At 41.0% G+C, this 21,052-nt stretch overlaps 1 protein-coding gene across 1 annotated transcript in view; it reads right to left on the reverse strand.

The window, feature by feature from the left end:
* usp2a (ubiquitin specific peptidase 2a) overlaps positions 1-21,052 on the reverse strand; it is a 133,263-nt gene that overhangs the window by 36,048 nt on the left and 76,163 nt on the right. The window contains exons 7-10 of the mRNA XM_028463776.1: positions 13,226-13,290; positions 13,015-13,118; positions 11,855-11,935; positions 8,239-8,317 (exon numbers count right to left, since the gene is read on the reverse strand). Coding sequence (XP_028319577.1) covers positions 8,239-8,317; positions 11,855-11,935; positions 13,015-13,118; positions 13,226-13,290 — 329 coding nt within the window. The remainder of the gene's footprint in view (positions 1-8,238; positions 8,318-11,854; positions 11,936-13,014; positions 13,119-13,225; positions 13,291-21,052) is intronic.

Genomic DNA, 21,052 nt, shown 5'->3' on the forward strand with positions numbered 1-21,052 from the left:
CACCTAATGTTCTCTATGTTCCTGAGTCTGTGCGTACCCAGGTGCTCCAGTGGGCTCATACCTCTCGCTTCGCCTGCCACCCTGGGGGCTTCCGGACCACAGCCATCTTTCGGCAGAGGTTTTGGTGGCCCTCTCTCGAGAGGGACACTCGGGACTTTGTCGCCGCTTGCCCCACCTGCTCCCGGGGCAAGACCCCTTACAGACCCAGCTCGGGTCTCCTACAACCACTCCCGGTGCCCACTCGGCCTTGGTCACACATCGCAGTGGATTTCGTCACGGGGCTACCCCCCTCTGGAGGTAACACGGCCATCCTCACCATTGTTGATCGTTTTTCCAAAGCACCACACTTCGTCGCCCTTCCCAAACTCCCCTCAGCCAGGGAGACGGCATCCCTCCTAGTTGACCACGTCTTCCGGTTGCACGGGATACCAGCAGACATTGTCTCGGACCGGGGTCCACAGTTCATCTCCGGAGTCTGGAAGGCCTTCTGCACTGCCCTAGGGGCCACCCTCAGTCTCACCTCTGGCTTTCACCCTCAGTCTAATGGCCAAGCGGAGCAGGCCAATCAGTCCCTGGAGACGTACCTCCGGTGTCTGGTCTCCTCCAACCCCACTGCCTGCAGTGAGCATCTGGCCTGGGTGGAGTATGCACACAATTCACAGATAAACTCTTCTCTGGGGATGTCTCCTTTTCAGTGCACCCTCGGCTATCAACCTCCGTTGTTCCCCTCCCAGGAACAAGAACTCTCCGTTCCCTCTGTACAAACCTTCGTCAGCCAGATCAAATGGGTCTGGGACAGGGCCAGGGCCAGACTGATACAATCGACTGAGAGGATGGAGCGGCAGGCCAACCGCCGTCGCTGCCCGGCACCAACCAACTCTGTGGGCCAACGGGTCTGGCTGAGGGCCAAGGACCTCCCTCTGAAGGTTGAATCCAGAAAGCTAGCACCCCGGTTCATCGGTCCCTTCCCCGTGGAGAGGATCATCAGTCCGACAGCGGTACGTCTCACCCTTCCCCGAACTTTGAAAATTCACCCCACTTTCCATGTCTCGCAGGTCAGGTCCGCCAGGGACTCCCCCCTGGCTCCTCCTGTTCCCCCAGTTTCTCGTGGACTGGGAGGGTTACGGGCCTGAGGAGAGGAGCTGGGTCCCCCGCAGTCGGATCCTTTGCCCTGACCTGATCAGGGACCTCAAGCGGCGGCATCCTGAACGTTTTGGTCGTGCGCCTGGAGAAGCACGTAGGAGGGGGGGGTACTGTCATGCCCTCTACCTCTGGCATCTCCTGAATTGGTCCATTGGCACCATCTGGTGGTCTCCATGCCTCACTGTCCGGACTACTCACCTCTAATCTTCAGGATTGCCTCCAGCTGCGGCGGGGAGTGGCCTCCCCACCTGCAAGTATTCACACCACTACTTAAGACACCGGCAGACCACAAACCGACGCCAAACCGTAAACACTGCTTACTCTGACCCTCTCCGCCGCTGTGATTCTTCCTGCCTCCTTCCCACCTGGAACCACCATCACCTCTGGAATCCCTCAGCTTACTCCACCCTTCAGCCGGTTCTTCCCCACTCCTGTGCCAGGCTCCTTCATTCGTCAGTAGTTTCCTGAACTTCCTGAACTTTTTTTATTTAATCTTAGTATTAGGTCTCCCTCAGTTTGCTCAGCACTTCCTTAGTTTCTCCACCACCACACTTAGGGCGCTGGTAGGTTTTCTGTTGAATTCTGTTTTGTGGAATAAATCAGTTAATTGTATTTGTGCCTCCTGTTGTGCTGTCTGCGCTTGAGCCTCAGTTCCGTCTTGTGACAACAGAACAACATGCAACACAAACTAAAGCCCACAATAGAGGAGGTAACCATAAAAATGTCATTAAAATTAAAACTACAAACAGAATGAAAAACATTAAATGTGGACTATTAAATATCAGATCGCTTTCATCTAAATCTTTTTTAGTGAGTGATCTTATAACTTACTATCAACTAGGTTTATTATGTCTCACTGAGACTTGGCTCAAAAATGTACATTTTTGTTTGTTGTTATTCCCCGTGAGAGTGGTAGGGCAGGAGGAGTGGCAGCAGTTTTTCACTCAAGCTTATCAGTTACCCCAAAAACCAAACTTAACCAAAATTCATTTGAAAGCCTCTCCCTTGAAATTTGTAATCCCAAAAACAAGATAGAAAACCCCACTTTATTGGTTATAGTTTAATATCCTCCTGGTCCATATTCAGAGTTTCTCTCTGAATTCTCTGACTTTCTCACTGATCTGGTGCTGAGCACTGATGAAGCTATACTAGTAGGTGACTTTAACATTCATGTTGATGATGAAAACAACAGCCTAAATAAATGATTTACCTCATTATTAGATTTACACAAAATGTAAACAAACCAACTCATTATCTTAATCGTGCCCTGGACCTTGTTCTAACATGGTTTAGATATTGACCACCTGAAATTATATCCTCAAAATCCTATTCTTTCAGATCACTTCCTGTTGTCTTATGAATTCAAAACATCAGCCTGCTTAAATTTTGAGAGAAGAGTACACTATAGTAGATCACTGTCTGAAAAAGCGGTAGCTAGATATAAAGATTTAGTTCCATCACTGCTTACTTCTGATCCACATGATATCACAACAAAAAGTAGCTATCAATGTCTAACGACAGAGAAAATAGATGTTCTTGTCAACAGTGCAATGTTGTCACTCCACACAGCTTTAAATGCTGTTACTCCACTTATAAATCAGACGATATGTCATAAAAAGGTTCCTCCTTGATATAATTCTGAATTGCGTCTGTTAAAACAGGCATTCTGAAATTTGGAAAGGAAGTGGCTCTCTTCAAACATGGTAGAAGTTGCCTGGAGAAAGAGGTTTTTAACTTGTAAAACAGCTCTTCGCGAAGCTAAAACTTCCTATCACTCAACTTTAATTGAGGAAAACAAAAATAATCCTTGGTTTCTACTCAACACTGTAGCCAGGCTCACCAAAATCCACAGCTCTGTTGAACCCTCTATTCCTGTCAACCTGAGCAGTGATGACTTCATCAACTTCTTTACTGACAAGATTCTAACAATTAGAAAGAAAGCAAATGTCCCCCCTGCAGGAGTGCTCAATAATTTCTTCAAGAAAACAGCTCCTGAAATATCCCCAACATGCAGCTTTTCCAATTGGTCTATCTGAACTGACCTCAAAATTTAGTGCTTTTAAACCAACAACCTGTCTTATAGATCAAATCCCAACTCCATTATTTTTCCACTAATTAGCACTAATATGGTGAAATGGATTAACACATCCCTAGTAACAGGTTATGTGCCACAGGCCTTTAAAACCGCTGTAATCAAACCTCTCCCTAAAAAACTTACCCTTGGTCCAAGTGACTTATCCAATCATAGGCCAATATCCAATCACCTTTTTGTTTTCAAAATTCTTGAAAAAAAAATTCCAGGTCAACTATGTGATCATCTATATAGGAACAATTTATAAAAGATCTCTCAGTCTGGCTTTAGAGCCCATCACAGTACAGAGACTGCCTTAGTAAAAGTAAGTTTTAATAATCTCTCCTCAGCGCACGCCAGAGTTAATCATGGAGTTCCACAAGGTTAAATTTTGGGACCAATACTCTTTACATTATATCTGCTTCCACTAGGTAATATTATCAGAGAACATAATGTAAATTTCCATTGCAATGCGGATGACACACAGCTCTATCTGTCAATGACTTCAGATGAAACTCATCAGTGATTAAAACTCCAGACTTGTCTTAAAGACATCACATCCTGAATGAGCTGTAACTTTTTCCTTCTTAACCAGGATAAAACTGTGTTTTTATTTGGTCCAAAAAACCTCAGAGAGAAATTACCACAGCAAATAGTGTCTCTGGATGGCATTACTCTGTCACCCAGCACCACTGTAAAAAAACTTGGGCGTTGTCATTGATACTGACTTATTCATTAACTGTCATATTAAATCAATCTCAAGAACAGCCTTCTTCCACCTCTGTAATATCTCTAAAATCAGCTTTTCTCTCTCTCTCTCTCTCTCTCACACACACACACAACTGGAACCTTTTTTTCCATCTCCACTGTGTTTTCTGTCAACTGCATGTGTTGGCATCTGCTTGTCAGTCGTAGTATTTTCCATACTAAAACAATCGGCGCAAACAGTTCCAGATTTCATGAATTGCATTGCGACCCCTGCATTAATTTATTTGCATTTCCTCCTCCGATATTTTTGCTCCCCCTGGGGGATCCGCCTACTATGCATATTCATTAGAGGGAAACACTCTAAATGGAATGAGGGCGCATTCTGACGCACTGAAGACGAGCAGTCCTGATTCCCTGGGCTGTGTACTCCTTATTAGTGCGTGGAATGATGTTTGCACGCACTAATACGCACCTTTTGTGAATTCAGCCATGAATGTTCTGTTATCCAACAGAATGACAATATAATCATCAACTCCCTTCTGACCGTCTTCCTCTGTTTAAAAATCAATTGAAGATGAGGATGTACAATGCCTATTTCTTCCTCTCTCGTTCAGCCTGTGATTAACTGTTTACATTGCTTGCACTATTTTCTGGTGCTCTCCGCTATCAAAAGATGGATAGCTGAAGCTTGTAGTACCTGTTTCGGTTTGGAGGTGGAAACAGTAAAATAATGCTTAAAACTGCAGTATGTAAAATTGTGAGACTGAAATGGAAACAACTACGCTGTGTCCTCCCCTCCCTGTTTCAAATCCACTGGCATCCTCGTGAACATGCATAACTTTGGAGCTGTGCAGGTGCTTTCACGCTAAATTCAGAGACTATTTCTTACGTTATGGAGAAGGATTTTTTCTATGTTTTAGAGACTCTGACATGAAAAATTCCAAAATTTTTTACAATCTCTGTATTTCCACAGTGAGCTGGTTTAGGGCCAAGAGTTTAACAACTGATTAACATTTGACGCAAATCAAAGTTTGTATGTGCAAATTGGAGCATTTTCAAAAAATTTAATTTTCAAAAAGGTTTTGGCCAAAATGCAAGTTATGAAAAATCTATAGACAACTTTTGATGTCCCACTTCTCTAGATGATCTCCAGTGATTTTGAACCCGTCAGTGAAATGCACTAGGAGGAGTGCGTTAAAATACCATATTTGCCCCATATTAAATTATCTTCACTCTGTAGGGGGCACCAATGTCCATTTTTTCACATTGAGCTGGTTTAGGGCCGGGAGTTTAACAACTGAGTCACATTTGATGCAAATCAGACTTCAATGTGCAAATGGCAGCAATTTCCAAAAAATTTATATTTTGTCATTTTTGCCCAAAATTCAAGGCCCCGCCCTGCAAACACCGTAAAAGTTATCAAAAATCCTTGAATCACTTTCGGTGTCCCACTTCTCTAGATGATCTCCAGCGATTTTGAGCCCCGTCAGTGAAACGCCCTAGGAGAAATGTGTTAAATTACAACGTGAGCGAAAATAGCAATTTTGCAATTTTCAATTCAAGATTCAAGATTCTGGACTTCCTGTGTGTTTTTTGGTGTGGTCTTAATAATATATTTTTTTATTTGTCTTGTCATGGTCTACTTCTGTGTCAATTTTCATGATTCTACGATTAATTAATTTTTTTTGGCAATTCTTAGCTCGTAATGCATTTTTGTCGCACTTGGGGGCGCTGGCGCGTCAAATTTTTGCATTTTTAAAATGGGAAATAATTATAAATTAGAGAAGCGCGCGATTGAATTTTGTTTGAATTTTTGAAACTCTACATGTTCAGTGGGTGAAAAGTAGGTGAGTTGGTTCCAACACCAGGAAACAAAGAAGAAAGAAAGAAAGAAAGAAAGGAAGTCGCAAGCAGCGAAAAACGGCCCTCGCCTTTGCTGGCTTCGCGCACCGCTTTCCCGTGCTGCCTTTGCCGCGTGCCTTGCTGCACTGCTTTTACCAAATTGCACTGTCTTCAGTAATCAGCGCCGCCTTCGCTGTGCCGCCTTATAATGTGGAGGCATAGCTCATAGCTCATAGTTAAGATGCATTAGGCATAGACTGCCGGGGGGATCTGGCATGCTCGGTTGGAGAGGGCGTTAAGAGAGAGGTCATTTAGGATAGAGAGGGAGCGGAGAGGGTCCCATTCCTCTCTCTAACACTCCCTCTATGTCTGCTTCTTCCCTTGTGTGTTTGCTCCTGTACTCCTTCTGGCTTTTGTCTTGCAGGTCCGTGGGATCCTCAGTGTGGAATTACAGAGTCTCAACAACTCTGTTTCCACCCTTTCCTCTGCACATGATGAATTCATGTTGGGTGTGGGATACATACTGTATGTATGTGTATATACGTATATATGCATATGCGTGTATCCATAAAATGAAGAGTCCGTCCTTAAGACTGCTCTACTGTAAAGTTTCTTGAGATACCATTGGTTATGATTTGGCGCTATACAAATAAAAGATTGATTGATTGATTGATTGATTGATACTTACAACATGACAAGGGTCCCTGGTCACTGACGGGCAGGTGGCTTTTGCATAGGCTCCGCCCCTTCCCTCACTACAAAAGCAAGAGGCCCTTCACCAGCTTGTGGCGCTCTGGCCTAAAAATAATTCAACCCAATAACAATGTTTCCCCCTTTTTGAGTACCATAAACTATACTATATTTTCAGAAAGCGCGGTGGCATGCCTACAACATGACAAGAGTCCCAGGTCACTGACGGGCACATGGCGTTCGCATAGGCTCCGTCCTTTCCCTCGTAGTGTGGCCACTACGAGAGCAAGAGGCCCTTCACCAGCTCGTGGCGCTCGGGCCTAATAACACATAGAGAACTTTGTATGAATAACATCTCTGATTGGCTGTAAAAGTATGAAGTTCGTGGATTCCTTAAGCTTGAATACAGAGCCAAGAGAAGGTGTAGAGGTCCAATGTCCTCTCAGAACACTGAATTACAATATGCTGAAATGTTATTATGGATTTTTGACCAAATGATTCCAAAAAAACAGAGCAACAGAGCTCCTTTGTTATAGAGAAACAGGTGCTTACCTTGCTTGAATTCAGTGGAATGAACGTATAACTGGATGAACTAAATCTATTTTAAATGTAAAATACTTTTTTGCAGGCAGTGTGTTCTTCATGTGATAACTGAGAAAAATACCTTAACCTTTAAGGTTAAGGTGTTTTTAAAAGGTTTTTTTAAAGGTTAAAGCAGGGGTTCACAAAATTTTTAGCCTGCGACTACCAAAATAATGGTGAGAGCGACTGCTGACCCCAACCATAACAGGTGGTAATTGAAAACATGAACACAGGACTTGTGCATCCATTACCTCATACAAACACGGGCTTAAGCAGCAAAAATGATGAAGAGCAGCATGACAACCATAAATTGATCTACATGTTATCAGAATAATTAGTCAAGGTAGGTTTAATAGCCACAAACCGTTGCAGTGCATCAACATTTAAACACAATTGCACTGCAAAATTATATTATGATAATCACACCTAACGAGATGGGTGAGCAATATGCATGGAGCACAGCCAGTCAATTCTGAGTTTAATTTTAAAGACGACCAATCGGAGATCATCATCCACGTTAAGACATGATCCGTATTTATTTTTAATATATGTCAGTGCTGAAAACCCCACTCTACCCCAGCGTAGAGTGGGGTTTCGGTTTCAAGTGATGGACGGCAAACCGCAGCCTGGGCGGGGTTCATGCATCCCCACGAACGCCGGTGCATCCCTCACGAGCATGCCTGTCATGGCCCTCGCTTGACGGGAGAGGCAGAGTGCCTGAGGCGCGCGGCTAAAGCCGTCTGCTGGAGGGAAAGGGTGAGATTTAGAGCCCCCCTAAGTCCCCTCGGTGAGAAGTTTGCTGACCGCCAAGCCACGGGGTTGTGTGTGTTTGCAGCGGTATTTCTCCGCTCTCCTTTGTTGCCCTCTTTACTGGCCTTTCTGTTTTGTCTTTGGTTGGTATAAGCCAACACTTCATTCTAAAAATGTTGAGCCAAGCTTAATGCAGTGTGTTAATGTGAGCCAACTACTGCCTCACACACTCGTGCGTGTCTGTGGTGCAGTAAGGTGACATGCAAATTTTAGTGCCATAAATCTGGCGTTATCGCCTCGAGGAGGATTCTTGAATTCATCCTGCGAACCCCACTCGGTGGCTCGCGGCCCCTGAAATGGGAACCACTATGATAAAGCATGTCCACAAAAATGAGACCAACTGCTGATGCCCTCCATCACATCCTTCTAATGGATTGCACAGCAAAGGATACGAAGTACTAAAATCTTGGGGAACTTCTGTATTGTGAACTTTTTTATGCATCGTCTCCTGGCTTTACATCTGTAGCATGTCTGTGGAGAAGAAACGAGATAACAATTTAACCAAAAAATGTGCTGCATTTCCAAAACTACACCCTGGCCTCTATTTTGAGCAACACACGGCGCACCTAGAGGTCGAGTTCAGGTGCAGTCAGAAAAAGTGTTTTCTTCTTGGAAAGGGACCCGTAGGTATTGACACAGTTAAAACTCATTCAACCATCTCACGATGCACACAGCCGATGCACCCCGTGTGTATCGTGCGCCTGAGCACACTTGGGGGCGGATTCACTAAGATCTGAAATAAAGGGTAGTAAACCACATGCGTGCCTAAATCCTTTGGTGGCGCTGTCTACTCACCTGCTGTGGGGAATTCACTAAGATTGCGGCGCAAATTGGTGCATGTGCTGATGTGGATGAAACTTCCCTATTTAAATGAACATTTTGCTCGTTCAATGTGGAAAGGTGAGTGCACAGAAGCACAAAATTATATTTAAAGAAGTAAAATTGGAGGCAGGTGGACTTCACAAATGAAAGTGCCGTTTAATAAACTTTAAAACCTAATGCTATTTTTCCCCCTAATTTATTTCAGGTCCTGTAACTTTGCTCTTATCAGTCCATGGAAAACAGGAGCAGCTTTGGACAGAAGCGTCCTATTTATCTGTAGATGCAGTTCAATGCAATTGTAATTGGAGCAATAGAGAAATCAGTCCGCAGCACTTGAGGATGATCTATTGACAATCACCCAGCAGGTCTGAACTCCTGAGTAGCGCGTTGTCACGCAAACGCTTTGGGAACCTTGTGCCATCGCTGCATAAATTACGCAGCTGGTCAGCTGATTCTGGCTTGACGCTCTTTGCCATCAACGAGACACAAGAGTTTGATGGTCAAAACATGGAGAGGAAGACACAGCTCAGGTGCGTCCGGAGGGACATCCATGGAGCTGGAGCCTTTTTTTTTTCATCTCTACTGTGTACTGTGTCAACATTCACGGTAGAGATAATCTCTGTGCGTAAAGCTGCAGTATGTACCTGCCTGTCAGTCATACAGGCAGCGAGGAAACAGTCACCGCAAACAGTTCCAAATTTGATTAAATACATTGCGCACTGTTTTGTGCAATTTGTTTGCATTTCCTCCCATATTTTTTCTCCCTTTATGTGATCCGCCTACATTAGATATTCATCAGAAAGAAACACACTAAATAAAATGTGGGCGCAGTGTGACGCCCTGAACACGCGCTGTCCTGATTCCCTGGGGTTTGTACCCATGGAGTGATGTTTGCACACGTTTTAATACCCCAAAACCTTTAGTGAATCCGCCCCTTGGTGCTGAACTCCGTGCTCTCTGTGCTGTGTAACACAGTGTGTGTACTGTGGAGCTGGTTAGGGAGGGCAGCTCTGTGCTGTGTTTTCTGTATGTTGCACTAAGTGCAGTGTGGGGTGTTGGTGTTGGCGTGTGGGGTCTGTGGGCATTTTTGTGACTTGGTGTGGCTCGGGGACACTCAAGCAATAATCACTCCTTTACCTTGTGATTTTATTTACTCTCATTCACCTCTGCAGCCAGGCTGCACTGTGAGCTCTTTCACAAAGGCTGCTGCAGCCATTGTGGGGAAAAATTCCCTATCTTAGTGCATGGTGCGCCGTGCTGTCCTCCAACTGAACTACGCTGCAATTTCCATACCTGTCAAGTTTTGGATTTGAAAATATGGAAAATTTTCTGGCGCCCACTACCAGCCGTCTCACACATATATATATATATATATATATATATAGTTTTCTTAATCGCCAAAATAGATTACTCGATACATCTTGAATCTCGATATATCGCCCAGCCCTAATTCCTAAATTATAAAACAGCCTAAATTAAAACAAAAATAGGTATATAAATAAAGGCACATGTCTTTATTTATTATACTTACAGTTTATGTACAAGTCAACACATTATATATTTACTGTTAATTTCATTTTCAGTTTTTAAGTTAGTCATTAACATTTTATTTTCATTATATATTTTCTTTTAATTTCTCATGCTCAGTAATATGGTTCTCTGATATTCACGAATGACTTTTTAGACACATTTGTTGCAGACTTTACATTCTTTAATAGGGATGTAACGATTAATCATGAGGCAGTTAAAAATCGATTCATAGGTATCAAGGTTCACATCAATACTGTGAAAATTGAATCACAGTACTTTTTTTAAACAGCAGAGAGCGCTATATATATTTATCCTTCTCTTGTCCAGAAGTGTTGGCGGTGGGCGGAATCTGCTACTACTTTCTTTCTGGCCGCCTTATACTCTTATACATGTTCATAAATGATTCCTTACCCCTTTAGCACCGAAAGAATATCTGTAATATGACGTGAATATCTGTAAAAGTCAAGTTTTTCTATTAGCTCTGTCTGCTAGCGCATAGCATCTCTTCTTCAATGCTAGAATTTCTGACCACTGGGTTACCAGCGCCCTCTGCTGGTCCAAAACAAATATTTGACGTAAATACAGTGCAATGACTCTTTTTTTTTTTTTTTTTTAAGTCCAATTGTTAAGGCACAAAATACATTTTCAGTTGCACTTTTAAAAAGAAAAATAACTATTATGTAGTTTTGCATTGTTTACTATGGAACCAGAATTTAAATTAATAGGCTTCTTCTTCATTTGTATTATTTCTTTATTTATTTAATTCAAGATTTATTTTCAGTTAAATTGCATTGTTGTGAATAGTTTATCAAGGGATTCTTTTGACAATGAAAAATAAAAGGAAAATAGTACAGTATTTTCTATTTTTTCCCAAAAAAAATAATGGAATATTTTTCAGTCATCATTTGTCTACAGTCCCATTTTGTAAAATAAATCGTGAGAGAATCGTATCGTGAACCCAGTATTGTGAATCGAATTGTATCGGGAGATGAGTGAGTCGTTCCATCCCTATTCTTTAACACTTTTTGAAAGCAGTGTATATTTGTAGCACTTTCATCATTTCATCATTTTTCATGATGACTTACGTGGTTCCTTTTGCTGTGGTAGAAGCTAAAATCTCAGTTAGTCTAACAGAACGTGTAACTGTGTCACATCCTGCTGCTCTTTCGGAAGATAAGCTCTCTGTCTCATTTCACAACGTATTTACACCAGTTCTTTGTTTTTTTTTACCAGAATGTCTTCATTCATCCATCTCTCTGAGTTGTTTCCGGGTTTGTTGCCGCTGTCAGCACTAATCTCGCGAGATCTGCCACTCAGGCCATTTCAGGTGGCAGTTATCGCGAGGCTAGTGACGGCGTTCAGTTTAGTAAGGCATATTTTAATTATTACTACATTAAATTACGGGATATTTACGGGAAAATACTAATACGGGAAGATGGCAGGAAAGAGGGGTAAAATACGGGAGTTTCTCGGCCAAAACAGGATACTTGACAGGTATGGCAATATCTCTACACCACGCCTTATTTTTAGGGATATGGGACATACCTAAAACAGCGTGGGGAGCTAAGCGTGACTTTAGGTCTCCAAAATAGGGGCCCCTGTGTCAAAAACCCATGAACTTCATTGTTAAAAAGCACATATATGCTTTGCACCTACAGGTTTCTCATCCCCGTCCAGCATGTCTTCTTTGGTGAAGAGCCGCACACAGTCCATCAGACTCACCTCACCGCAGCCCATCTGAGTACAAACGGTAGCATTCACATTAGCATATTTGCGCATACACAACACAATATTCAAGTAATTGATTATTCAAATCAGTCAAGTTAGGCGCTGAAGGTGGACTAATTTGGTAACACTTTATTTGAAGGGGTATACATAAGGCTGACATTACGTAATCATAATCCAGGATAAAATTATCTCGATTCGTAGCACAGTCTTTGCCATCACAACTTGTCATTAAAAGCAAACAAAATGACCAACAATTGTTTTTGTCATGAATAAAATAAAATTAAAAAAAAAGATTAAAAAAGTTAAGAGAATTACAAATGATTTCTTAATGTTTAAAAACAGGGCGCGCAGTGGCTTAGTGGTTAGCACGTTTGCCACAGAGCTACAAAGTCCTAGGTTGAAGCCCTGGGGTGGACACTTAGGTCATTTCTGTGTGGAGTTTGCATGTTCTTCAGGTGCTCCCGTTTCTTCCCACAATCTAAAAACATGACCGTTTGCTGGATTGAAATTTTGAGATTGCTCCATAGGAGTGAATGGGAGTGTGAGTGATTGTCAGTGTGTGTCGTCCTGCGATAACTGGTTTCCTGTCCAGGGTGTACCACCACCTATATGTGTCAGAGGATGAATGGATGGATATTTGATAGTCAGGTCTGTTTAATGTCAGGTGGTTATAATGTAGAAATTGGTGATCAATGTCAAGTTGTCATGACAAAGATGCTAGGTCGCTATATTGCCCTGGTTAATTATAATTTGTCATGACAAAGACAATTGTTGGTCATTTTGTACGCTCCTAATGACAGGATGTCCTGACACTGCTTTGCCAAGAAATGCCAACATAGCTCCAAAGATGTCATTTAGTGAACGACACTTATTGACAGCCTTCATGCCACCTAATCAAGGCTAATGACAGGTGTCATGTCATAATAATGACAGCCTTAGGTATACCCCTTTAAATACTGTTACCACTAATTTTAAGTTTTTCCACGCCATGTTTAGAATAACTGAGAAGAAAACATCCAACTTACCAAGGTGTGAACAAGTGACCTCTGCGTCACTGTGCTGTGTGTGCTAAACATGTGTTTTCTAACCTTGGGAATAGGCAGAGAAAGATCCCAGAAAGGGTCGAAGACAGTGGAGCAGAAGCCACACTGGCTGCACGTCAGGGAGCTCTTCAGCTGTCCCACAAAAAGATCTAGTATACCAGCAAGCATGAAATCAAACAAAATAAAGCAGTGTAAGAAACAGCACAGATTGATTAGCCAATGAACAAACAAAACAACATTTCCATTTTCTACATACCTACTATCTTACTGTCTTCTCTCTCCAGATATTTGCTCCACATCTTCTTCCCTTTCTCCGCGACCCTGAGCATGAGGTAAAAGTGAGACATTTGAAAACTGGGGTGCAAGCCTTTTTGCATTACATAAGCATATACCGTAATTTCCGGACTATAAGCCGCAACTTTTTTTTAACCCTGTGGCTTAAACAATGATGCGGATTGTGGATTTTTCATGGTTTTATAAGCTTCATGCCGCCACAAAATTGAGCTTTGTCATCAGGTGATTCTTTTCTTTCAGCCTCCTTATCAAACCTCAAAGCCTTAAACAGGAAACCTAAAAACAACAAAAATCATGACGAATGGTTTGATACTGAATTCAAAAATCTTAGAAAGCAGTTAAGAAACTCCATGCTATTGAAGAGTCCATAAAAACCAATTCATTCTGGGTCAACTGGAGCACACTAAACAAACAAAAACATGAAAATCTACCAATACAAAATGGAGACGTGTGGATAAATTACTTATTTATTCAAACCAATAGAAAAAAACGAAGAGCAAAAACACATCCAAGATAAACTGCACAGCTTAGAATCCTCCATAAAAGACTACCAGAACCCATTAGACTACCTAATCACAACCAAAGAACTAGAAGATAAAATTAAATCTCTAGAAACCAAGGTTTGTAGCCTGTGGCACTGATGGCATCCTAAACGAAAAGATTAAAATATACGGACCCCAAATTCCAGTTAAAACTCCTTAACATCGTCTTCAACACCGGCATCTTTCCTGATGTTTGGAACCAAGGACTGATAACGCCGCTACATAAAAGCGGGGACAAACTTGACCAAACAATTAACGTGTGTCAACAGTAACCTGGGTAAAATCCTCTGCATGATCTTTAACCACCAGCTTCTTCACTTTATCACCGAAAAAACAGCAACACCTGCACATTCTGCCCAAATCCTCCCAAACCTGGGCCTTACAAGTGAACCAATCCAAAACTAAAATAATTATATTCCAAAAAGGACAGCCCCCAGTTCTCCAAATACAAATTACTCCTAAATACAGCCCTAGAACACAACAAAAATTACACCTATGGGACAAGACCAGAAGAGCGTTCTACGCTATCAAAAAAAAATCAAATTAGACATCCCAGTTTGGCTTAAAATATTAAACTCAGTTACTCATTTCTCTCTATGGTTGTGAAGTCTGGGGTCCACCCACGAGCCAAGACTTTAATAAATGGGATAAACACCAAATTGAGACTCTGCATGCAGAATTTTGCAAATCCATCCTCCGTGTCCAGCAAAAAACACCAAACAATGCATGCAGAGCAAAATTAGGACAATACTCTGTAATTATTCACATCTAGAAAAGAGCAATCAAATTTTACAAGCACCTCAAGGAAAGTGAGCCCATCACCCTCCACCTAAAAGCCCTCATCTACACAGAGACCATAGACGGATGCCCTCTCAGTCAGTTGGTTCTAGGACTCCGTACTCAAACACAAGAACCTCCATACAAAACCCCAACCAGACTGAACCACATCATAAGAAAGCAAAAGGAAAACTACCTGAACCACTGAAAAGAATCAACCGAAACCCAGAGCAAACTTGGTATGACCCTAAACAGGAAGTACACAATCGCAGAATACCGGAACACTGTGACCAACCCCACAGCTCAGGAAAATCATGACCTGGTACAGACTCAGCGAGCACAGCCTGGCCATAAAGAAATGCTGACAGACAGACAGACCTGGCTCCCACGAGAGGACATACTGTGCACCCACTGCACCCAGGGCCAGGTGGAGACCGAGCTGCACTTCCTCACCTCCTGCCCCAGCTACCAGGACCTCAGAGACACTTAATTCTCCCTGATCACTCCCACCCACAAAGACTTTCAGGAAATCTAATGACCTCCAGCCCCCATAGACCCTACAGTCCCATTACATTTATGGATATATAGATAGTCTGCCCATACATGCATGCATATATACACATGTACGTGTATATATTCACCTACATATGTATGGAGATCAGAACAGCCTGGATACAGGCTGTATCCAGGCTGTTCTGGATACAGCATGAAATATTCAAATCACCATGTTGGATTTGTTCAGAAGCGATCACGTCCGTATCCTGACTCAAGAGTCTGACTCGCTGTGATTGCTCTGCAGTAGTTCATGGCAAGAAGAGTGGACAAAGCGGTGTATCAGTCTGGTTCCAGTAAAAAAATGACCATAAAAAGCTGTAAATGTACTGATATGTAGATGTGGAGCAGTGAGGAGGTGACTTCATGTAGTAAAGGAAACTTCAGTTGAAACACGAACATTTCTGTGAAACCTAACTTGAGTACAGCAGCCCGCCTACCTGCCCGTTCTGATTGGCAGAGTCGTCTGAAGGGCACCCTCATCAGCCAATAGAGTGTGGCCTAAGTTAGGCTGCGGCATTTGTTTTGAAAAAAATATATTGGAATAACACACAACAAACATTGACGGTTATAACACAGAAACATGAGAATTGTCTTCACCTTTATTTTGATTGTAGTTTGTAATGGTGATTTGTCTGAATTATTCTGTTTCTGTTTGATCCACGAAGCGTTAAGGAGATAGGAGCTAATAACAGGTAAATATAGCCAGTAGAACTCCATAAACAATAATCAGGAATAAATAGTTGCTCCCTGGTAAACATAGTAGCTTTAACTACAGAACCTATGGTAAACTTGGTGATATTACAGCCTGCACAGGCAGTACGGGTACACATTTGCTCTGTCTCCGGGGTTTGATGGCGACCGTTTGGTGACATCTGTTCCGTTTGTAATAGCCATTTAAGCATTGAAATGGTAAATGATGAACAATGTGATGGTGTTAACAATAATGCAGAAAAATGTGGATTAATATTGAGACCGATCGGAAGTGACACGCAAGCATTAGTGTTAGCTCTGGTGATAAACATCTATCAAACAGATGATTTGTGCTCTACCCGTGAGGTTTATTACAGACAAACAACTAGTTAAACATGTTCACAGTGAGCCAAGCTCACTTCTTCTTCAACGCATCACCTATTTAACCTTACATCGGCCACCGAACATTGCAGGGTGTAGTAGAATTTACCCATTTGGTTCACCGTCAAGACCCTTTAGCTGCCTGCAGGAGTGCCCAAACACAAATTGTGTAAAACAATAGCTGCCCAGGAACAGAATTATCGGGACACAGATGGAACATAGGAAATAATGACAACATACACTATTTATGGTAAAAACTCACTTAGGTCATAGGGTGCTATTACATAACGGCTGTATATGTGTTTGCTGTGTCTTATATTTTTGACCATACACATCCAGTCTTTTCAAAGCTTGACTTAGGGAAATCTTAGATTAAAACAAATCATGGTTTAGTGAAAATGTAAACATTTCTGCCAGAGGGCTGCAGGATGCAGTATTTGGCCTACATTTAATTTAAGTTAGAGTTATTTTGGACCTGATAAATAAATAAATAAATAATGAAATTAACTATCTTTAAATGTTTATTTTCACTGAAACATTGCTGAGACAGACGTGTCCAATGCTTTGGAGATTGTGTTCCAAGTAAGAAATAAAAGCCTTCTATAGCTATTATTTCACTTTTTATACAAAGAAAAGGAAAATATAATTCAATTTATATTTTTTAACAAAGTAAATTTAGAAAAAATGTTAAGGGAAGATGTGAGGATCACTTTAAGTTAATGAATTCACGGTCTATGTTTAAAATTAAAAAAAAAAAAAAATGTTTTGCACCTATTGAGTTACAAGTTTATAAGTTAATGAATACCGCTGTTACTGAGTTGTTTCTATTGTTTTTTTTATATAATGCTGTTGGGGGATGTGCTTTGTTAAGCAGTTACTGCTTCAGCCGTATTGTATTGTCTATGTTTGAAGACAGTTAAGAGCAAATATCAATCAATCAATCAATACTTGGAGGAAATTATTGATTCAATTTTTGACAGGTAATTTGTAATTGTGCTAGATTATTAAAGAAAAAGTTACCCTCCAAACACTACTGTTGAAATCATTTTGCTATAGTTATTTTTAGGATTCCCATTTAATCTAGATACATGTTCCATTTATTCATTTGTATTGGAATAACTACTTAACATCAGAAAGATAAATAAGTGAATTGTGAAAATAAAATAGCCATGGACAGATGCTATGAAAATGTGGGCAAATTATGGATTGTTTTGATACATAATGAGAAGAATGATGGCCAGAGAGGTATTCCATAAAGCGGGTTATGTTCAAACTCTGAGTATGTTCAGGCTCAAATGAGGGAAACTCTGAGTATCCCGTTCCTAAGCGTGAGGTATGTTCTTCTCTATGTTACCATGGCAACATTGTCCGTGAACTAAACCTGGTCGCTGGCAGGTTTTATCAAAGAAACCCTGGGTTTCTACCTGACTCCGCCCACCTGAACACTTTAATAAACCTAAACACTTTTCTCTGAAACACATTAGTAACATCACACACCACATACCTGCTCACATCATTACTAATGTTGTCAATCAATCAATCAATCAATCAATCTTTTATTTGTATAGCGCCAAATCATAACCAATGGTATCTCAAGGCACTTTACAGTAGAGCAGTCTTAAGGACGGACTCTTCATTTTATGGATACACACATATGCATATATACGTATATACACATACAAATGTATCCCACACCCAACATGAATTCATCATGGCGGCAAGGAAAACCTTCTGTTAAGCAGCAGGAACCTTGTGTGGATCCCATTCCTATGATGAACAGCCATCCACGTTATGCTGTGTTGGGTGTGTGCAGAGGAAAGGGTGGAGACAGAGTTGTTGAGACTCTGTAACTCCACACTGAGGATCCCACGGACCTGCAAGACAAAAGCCAGAAGGAGTACAGGAGCAAACACACAAGGGAAGAAGCAGACATAGAGGGAGTGTTTGAGAGAGGAATGTTGTGTTGCTTTATGTTTTTATTTATTTTATTTTTTTTTGTGTGCAAACGGTAGTTTTCTTTCTAACACTGTGGATACATCTTTGAAGGTATGATGACGCAGTGAATTGTGACGCTGCGATGGGTCGCGGGTTCGCGTCCCGCTTCAGTATTTTTTATGACATTTTTTAGGACGTTGAGATGTATCTGGCGACAATATTACATTAAAAATCAATATAAATGATATATCATGCCGCATTTACTGTGTTTATATCCAGTGTAACAGGAGGGCTCTCTATGCAGGCATCCTATGCTGCTGCCACGTCTCCTTAAACACATTTTATTCATATTATTCACCACTGAAGAAAGAAAGTGATGAAGTGACCAAAAAGTGTGACTAATTACGGGTGATTTAAGCCACTATAGTCACTGAAGACTGAACGGACCTTTAGAACAGGCTCATATTCCTCAAACAACGGCTTATTTCACCCATCAGGGTGCATATATCACTATCTTCCGTTTGGTTGTCATGGCAGTTTGAGTATTCTTTGATCCATTGATGATGGCTTTTTATCGCGTGCGTGCACGTAAGTAACCCAAGGTTTACATACTCAGGGTTGATTAACCCACTTCAAAACAGCTTTAATGGAATCCGATACTCAGAGTTTCCCATCGCGGGGTATGTTGACCTAGAGTTTATGGATAGACTCAGAGTTTGTTAACCCTCCTTTATGGAATACCCCTATGATGGTTTGGGATAACCTTGTATTCTGGGTGAGTATGTGACTGCTGCAGGGGGTAATGGAAAGAGATAAGCTGAGGAGATTTACACAACAGAGATGTGGATAGGCTAACTGGTGATGAAAACAACCTTCCATGAAGAAGTTTGAAATACTCTAAAATGGTATATATTCACAAAACACATTTTGTAAAAATAAATAAATGACCAAATAAATAAATATATCACAAAAAGCTTAAGATTGCAGAAAAAAAAGGAAATGTTGTTAAAACCCACAGATCAGTATTTGAGAAGATTGTTCACTGATTGAGTGTCAAAACAAATAAAATTCTGTCCTCTGACCGGATATTTAATACATTTTAAAAGAATTTGAATACAGCCTGTCTTGTTTCATCAAAATTGGTATTGTTTCAGTCACACGAGTTGAGCCTTACTAATTGGTTTATGATTCATTAAACTGATGACTATTTTCAATTCTTTCCTCCTCATCTAACATATTAACCTCTTCCCTGATACTGTTGAAAAGAACAAAAATGTTTTGTTTGGTTTAAATGTTTCAAATGTTAAATGGTACACATTTTTGGAGATTTGATACCTCAAACAAAAAGGTCCACCAGAAAGGAGAATGTGGTGAGTAGGTAACATTATCATCAGGTGGAGGTGCAGACGAAGATGGAGCTGCTCGACGGAACAGCTCGGTTGTGGAGTAGTGTTTGTGTTTCTCGTCTGTGGCATTTTTGTTTTGAATTTTTGGAGGCAGACCCAGGAATACAGGAACAGATCAGAAAAGCGGAGTCAAGAGTACCAAACTCGTGAAAAAGGGAAGTAACAGTTTGGCAACGCAGGTGAAATGGTATACGTTATGTGAAAGACACAACTAAAATTTTGATTTTTGTGATGTGATAAGCTGTCCTTAAAAATCAGATGAGTATACAAAAATAAAAAGGTTAAAATCCAGGTCAGGAGAAGAACCAGCGAACAGGGAGAAGTAAACAGTAAACCCATTTCTTTACTGAATTTTGACACATGAAAGTCATTTTGAGACCAAAACTGTATCACTTTAAGGTATAATGGTTAAAAACATAAACGGATGATTGTGTGAAAACATTTAACACTGGTAAAGTTACTTAAACACTAAGGCTGACATAAAAACAGGTTACAGATAATATAGGGGGCTGCAAAGGCAGCCCCAAATTCATCATGTGCGTCCCTCCCTAGTTGTTACACCATTAGAGATACGTGTAATCAAAACACCTGATAAAACCTAGACTGACTGTGGCCAGATAGGACATATGGTAGCCAATCGGGGGTAAAACACTGCATGTTTAGTTGCCCTCAAATCGGAGGGCATCTGTGTCTTTGTCTCTTTAATTCTCCTCATACAGGTCTATGCAGCGGGTCCTAGATGGAGAAGCTGTGGAGTGAAGAAGTGGTAGACGGACCCAACCTTTGTGGAGGAGCTTACACACAGATCTAATCAATAATGACAAAAGGCATCTCCAGGGGGGTGCTCGATGAGTAAAAATTAGCAGATCTAATCATTGAAGGTTTGGACAATAATAAGGTAAATTGGGCAAGTTATGTTTAGAAATGGAAAATTTAATAGTGGTGGGTTTATATCCCACCACTAAGGGGGATTAGGAGTCTTACGACAGCCTTAGAAGGCTAGTAAATCTAAGGAACTATGGGGCATATCATGCCCTAGAAGTTAATTTCAGAATAAAAGACATGAGATCATCAAAGGATAAAGACATACATGCAAGAAGGAGTTTATAATTTTGTATCTAGCAGTGTTGTTTAATTAGAAGAAGGTTCATATTTTAGAAAATGATCAATTATTGCAGTTAATTAAAGATAATGTTTATTGCTAGTTTACTGCAAGACAAAATTATGTACAATATTATTATTATTATGTATTATTGTTTGATATCTGGGAGTCTACTCTGTCTGCACGATTGATTTGTTGGATGAGTGTATAAGGGTTGTTTAATGTGTGTAAAGTCTCTTAAAGTCCCCTGTTGATGGTCATTGTCTTTTGTTTGTTAGTTTTTGTGATGTTAAAGAGATTCGAAAAAATAAATAATTGAAAATGAGGCTGATGGGAAAATGAATAAATAGGAGATATGATGATGTCAGCATAAAAATAGATTAATAGATTACACTGAAAGA

The sequence above is a fragment of the Gouania willdenowi genome, chromosome 13 (genome assembly GCF_900634775.1).
Source record: "Gouania willdenowi chromosome 13, fGouWil2.1, whole genome shotgun sequence".
Taxonomy (NCBI): domain Eukaryota; kingdom Metazoa; phylum Chordata; class Actinopteri; order Blenniiformes; family Gobiesocidae; genus Gouania; species Gouania willdenowi.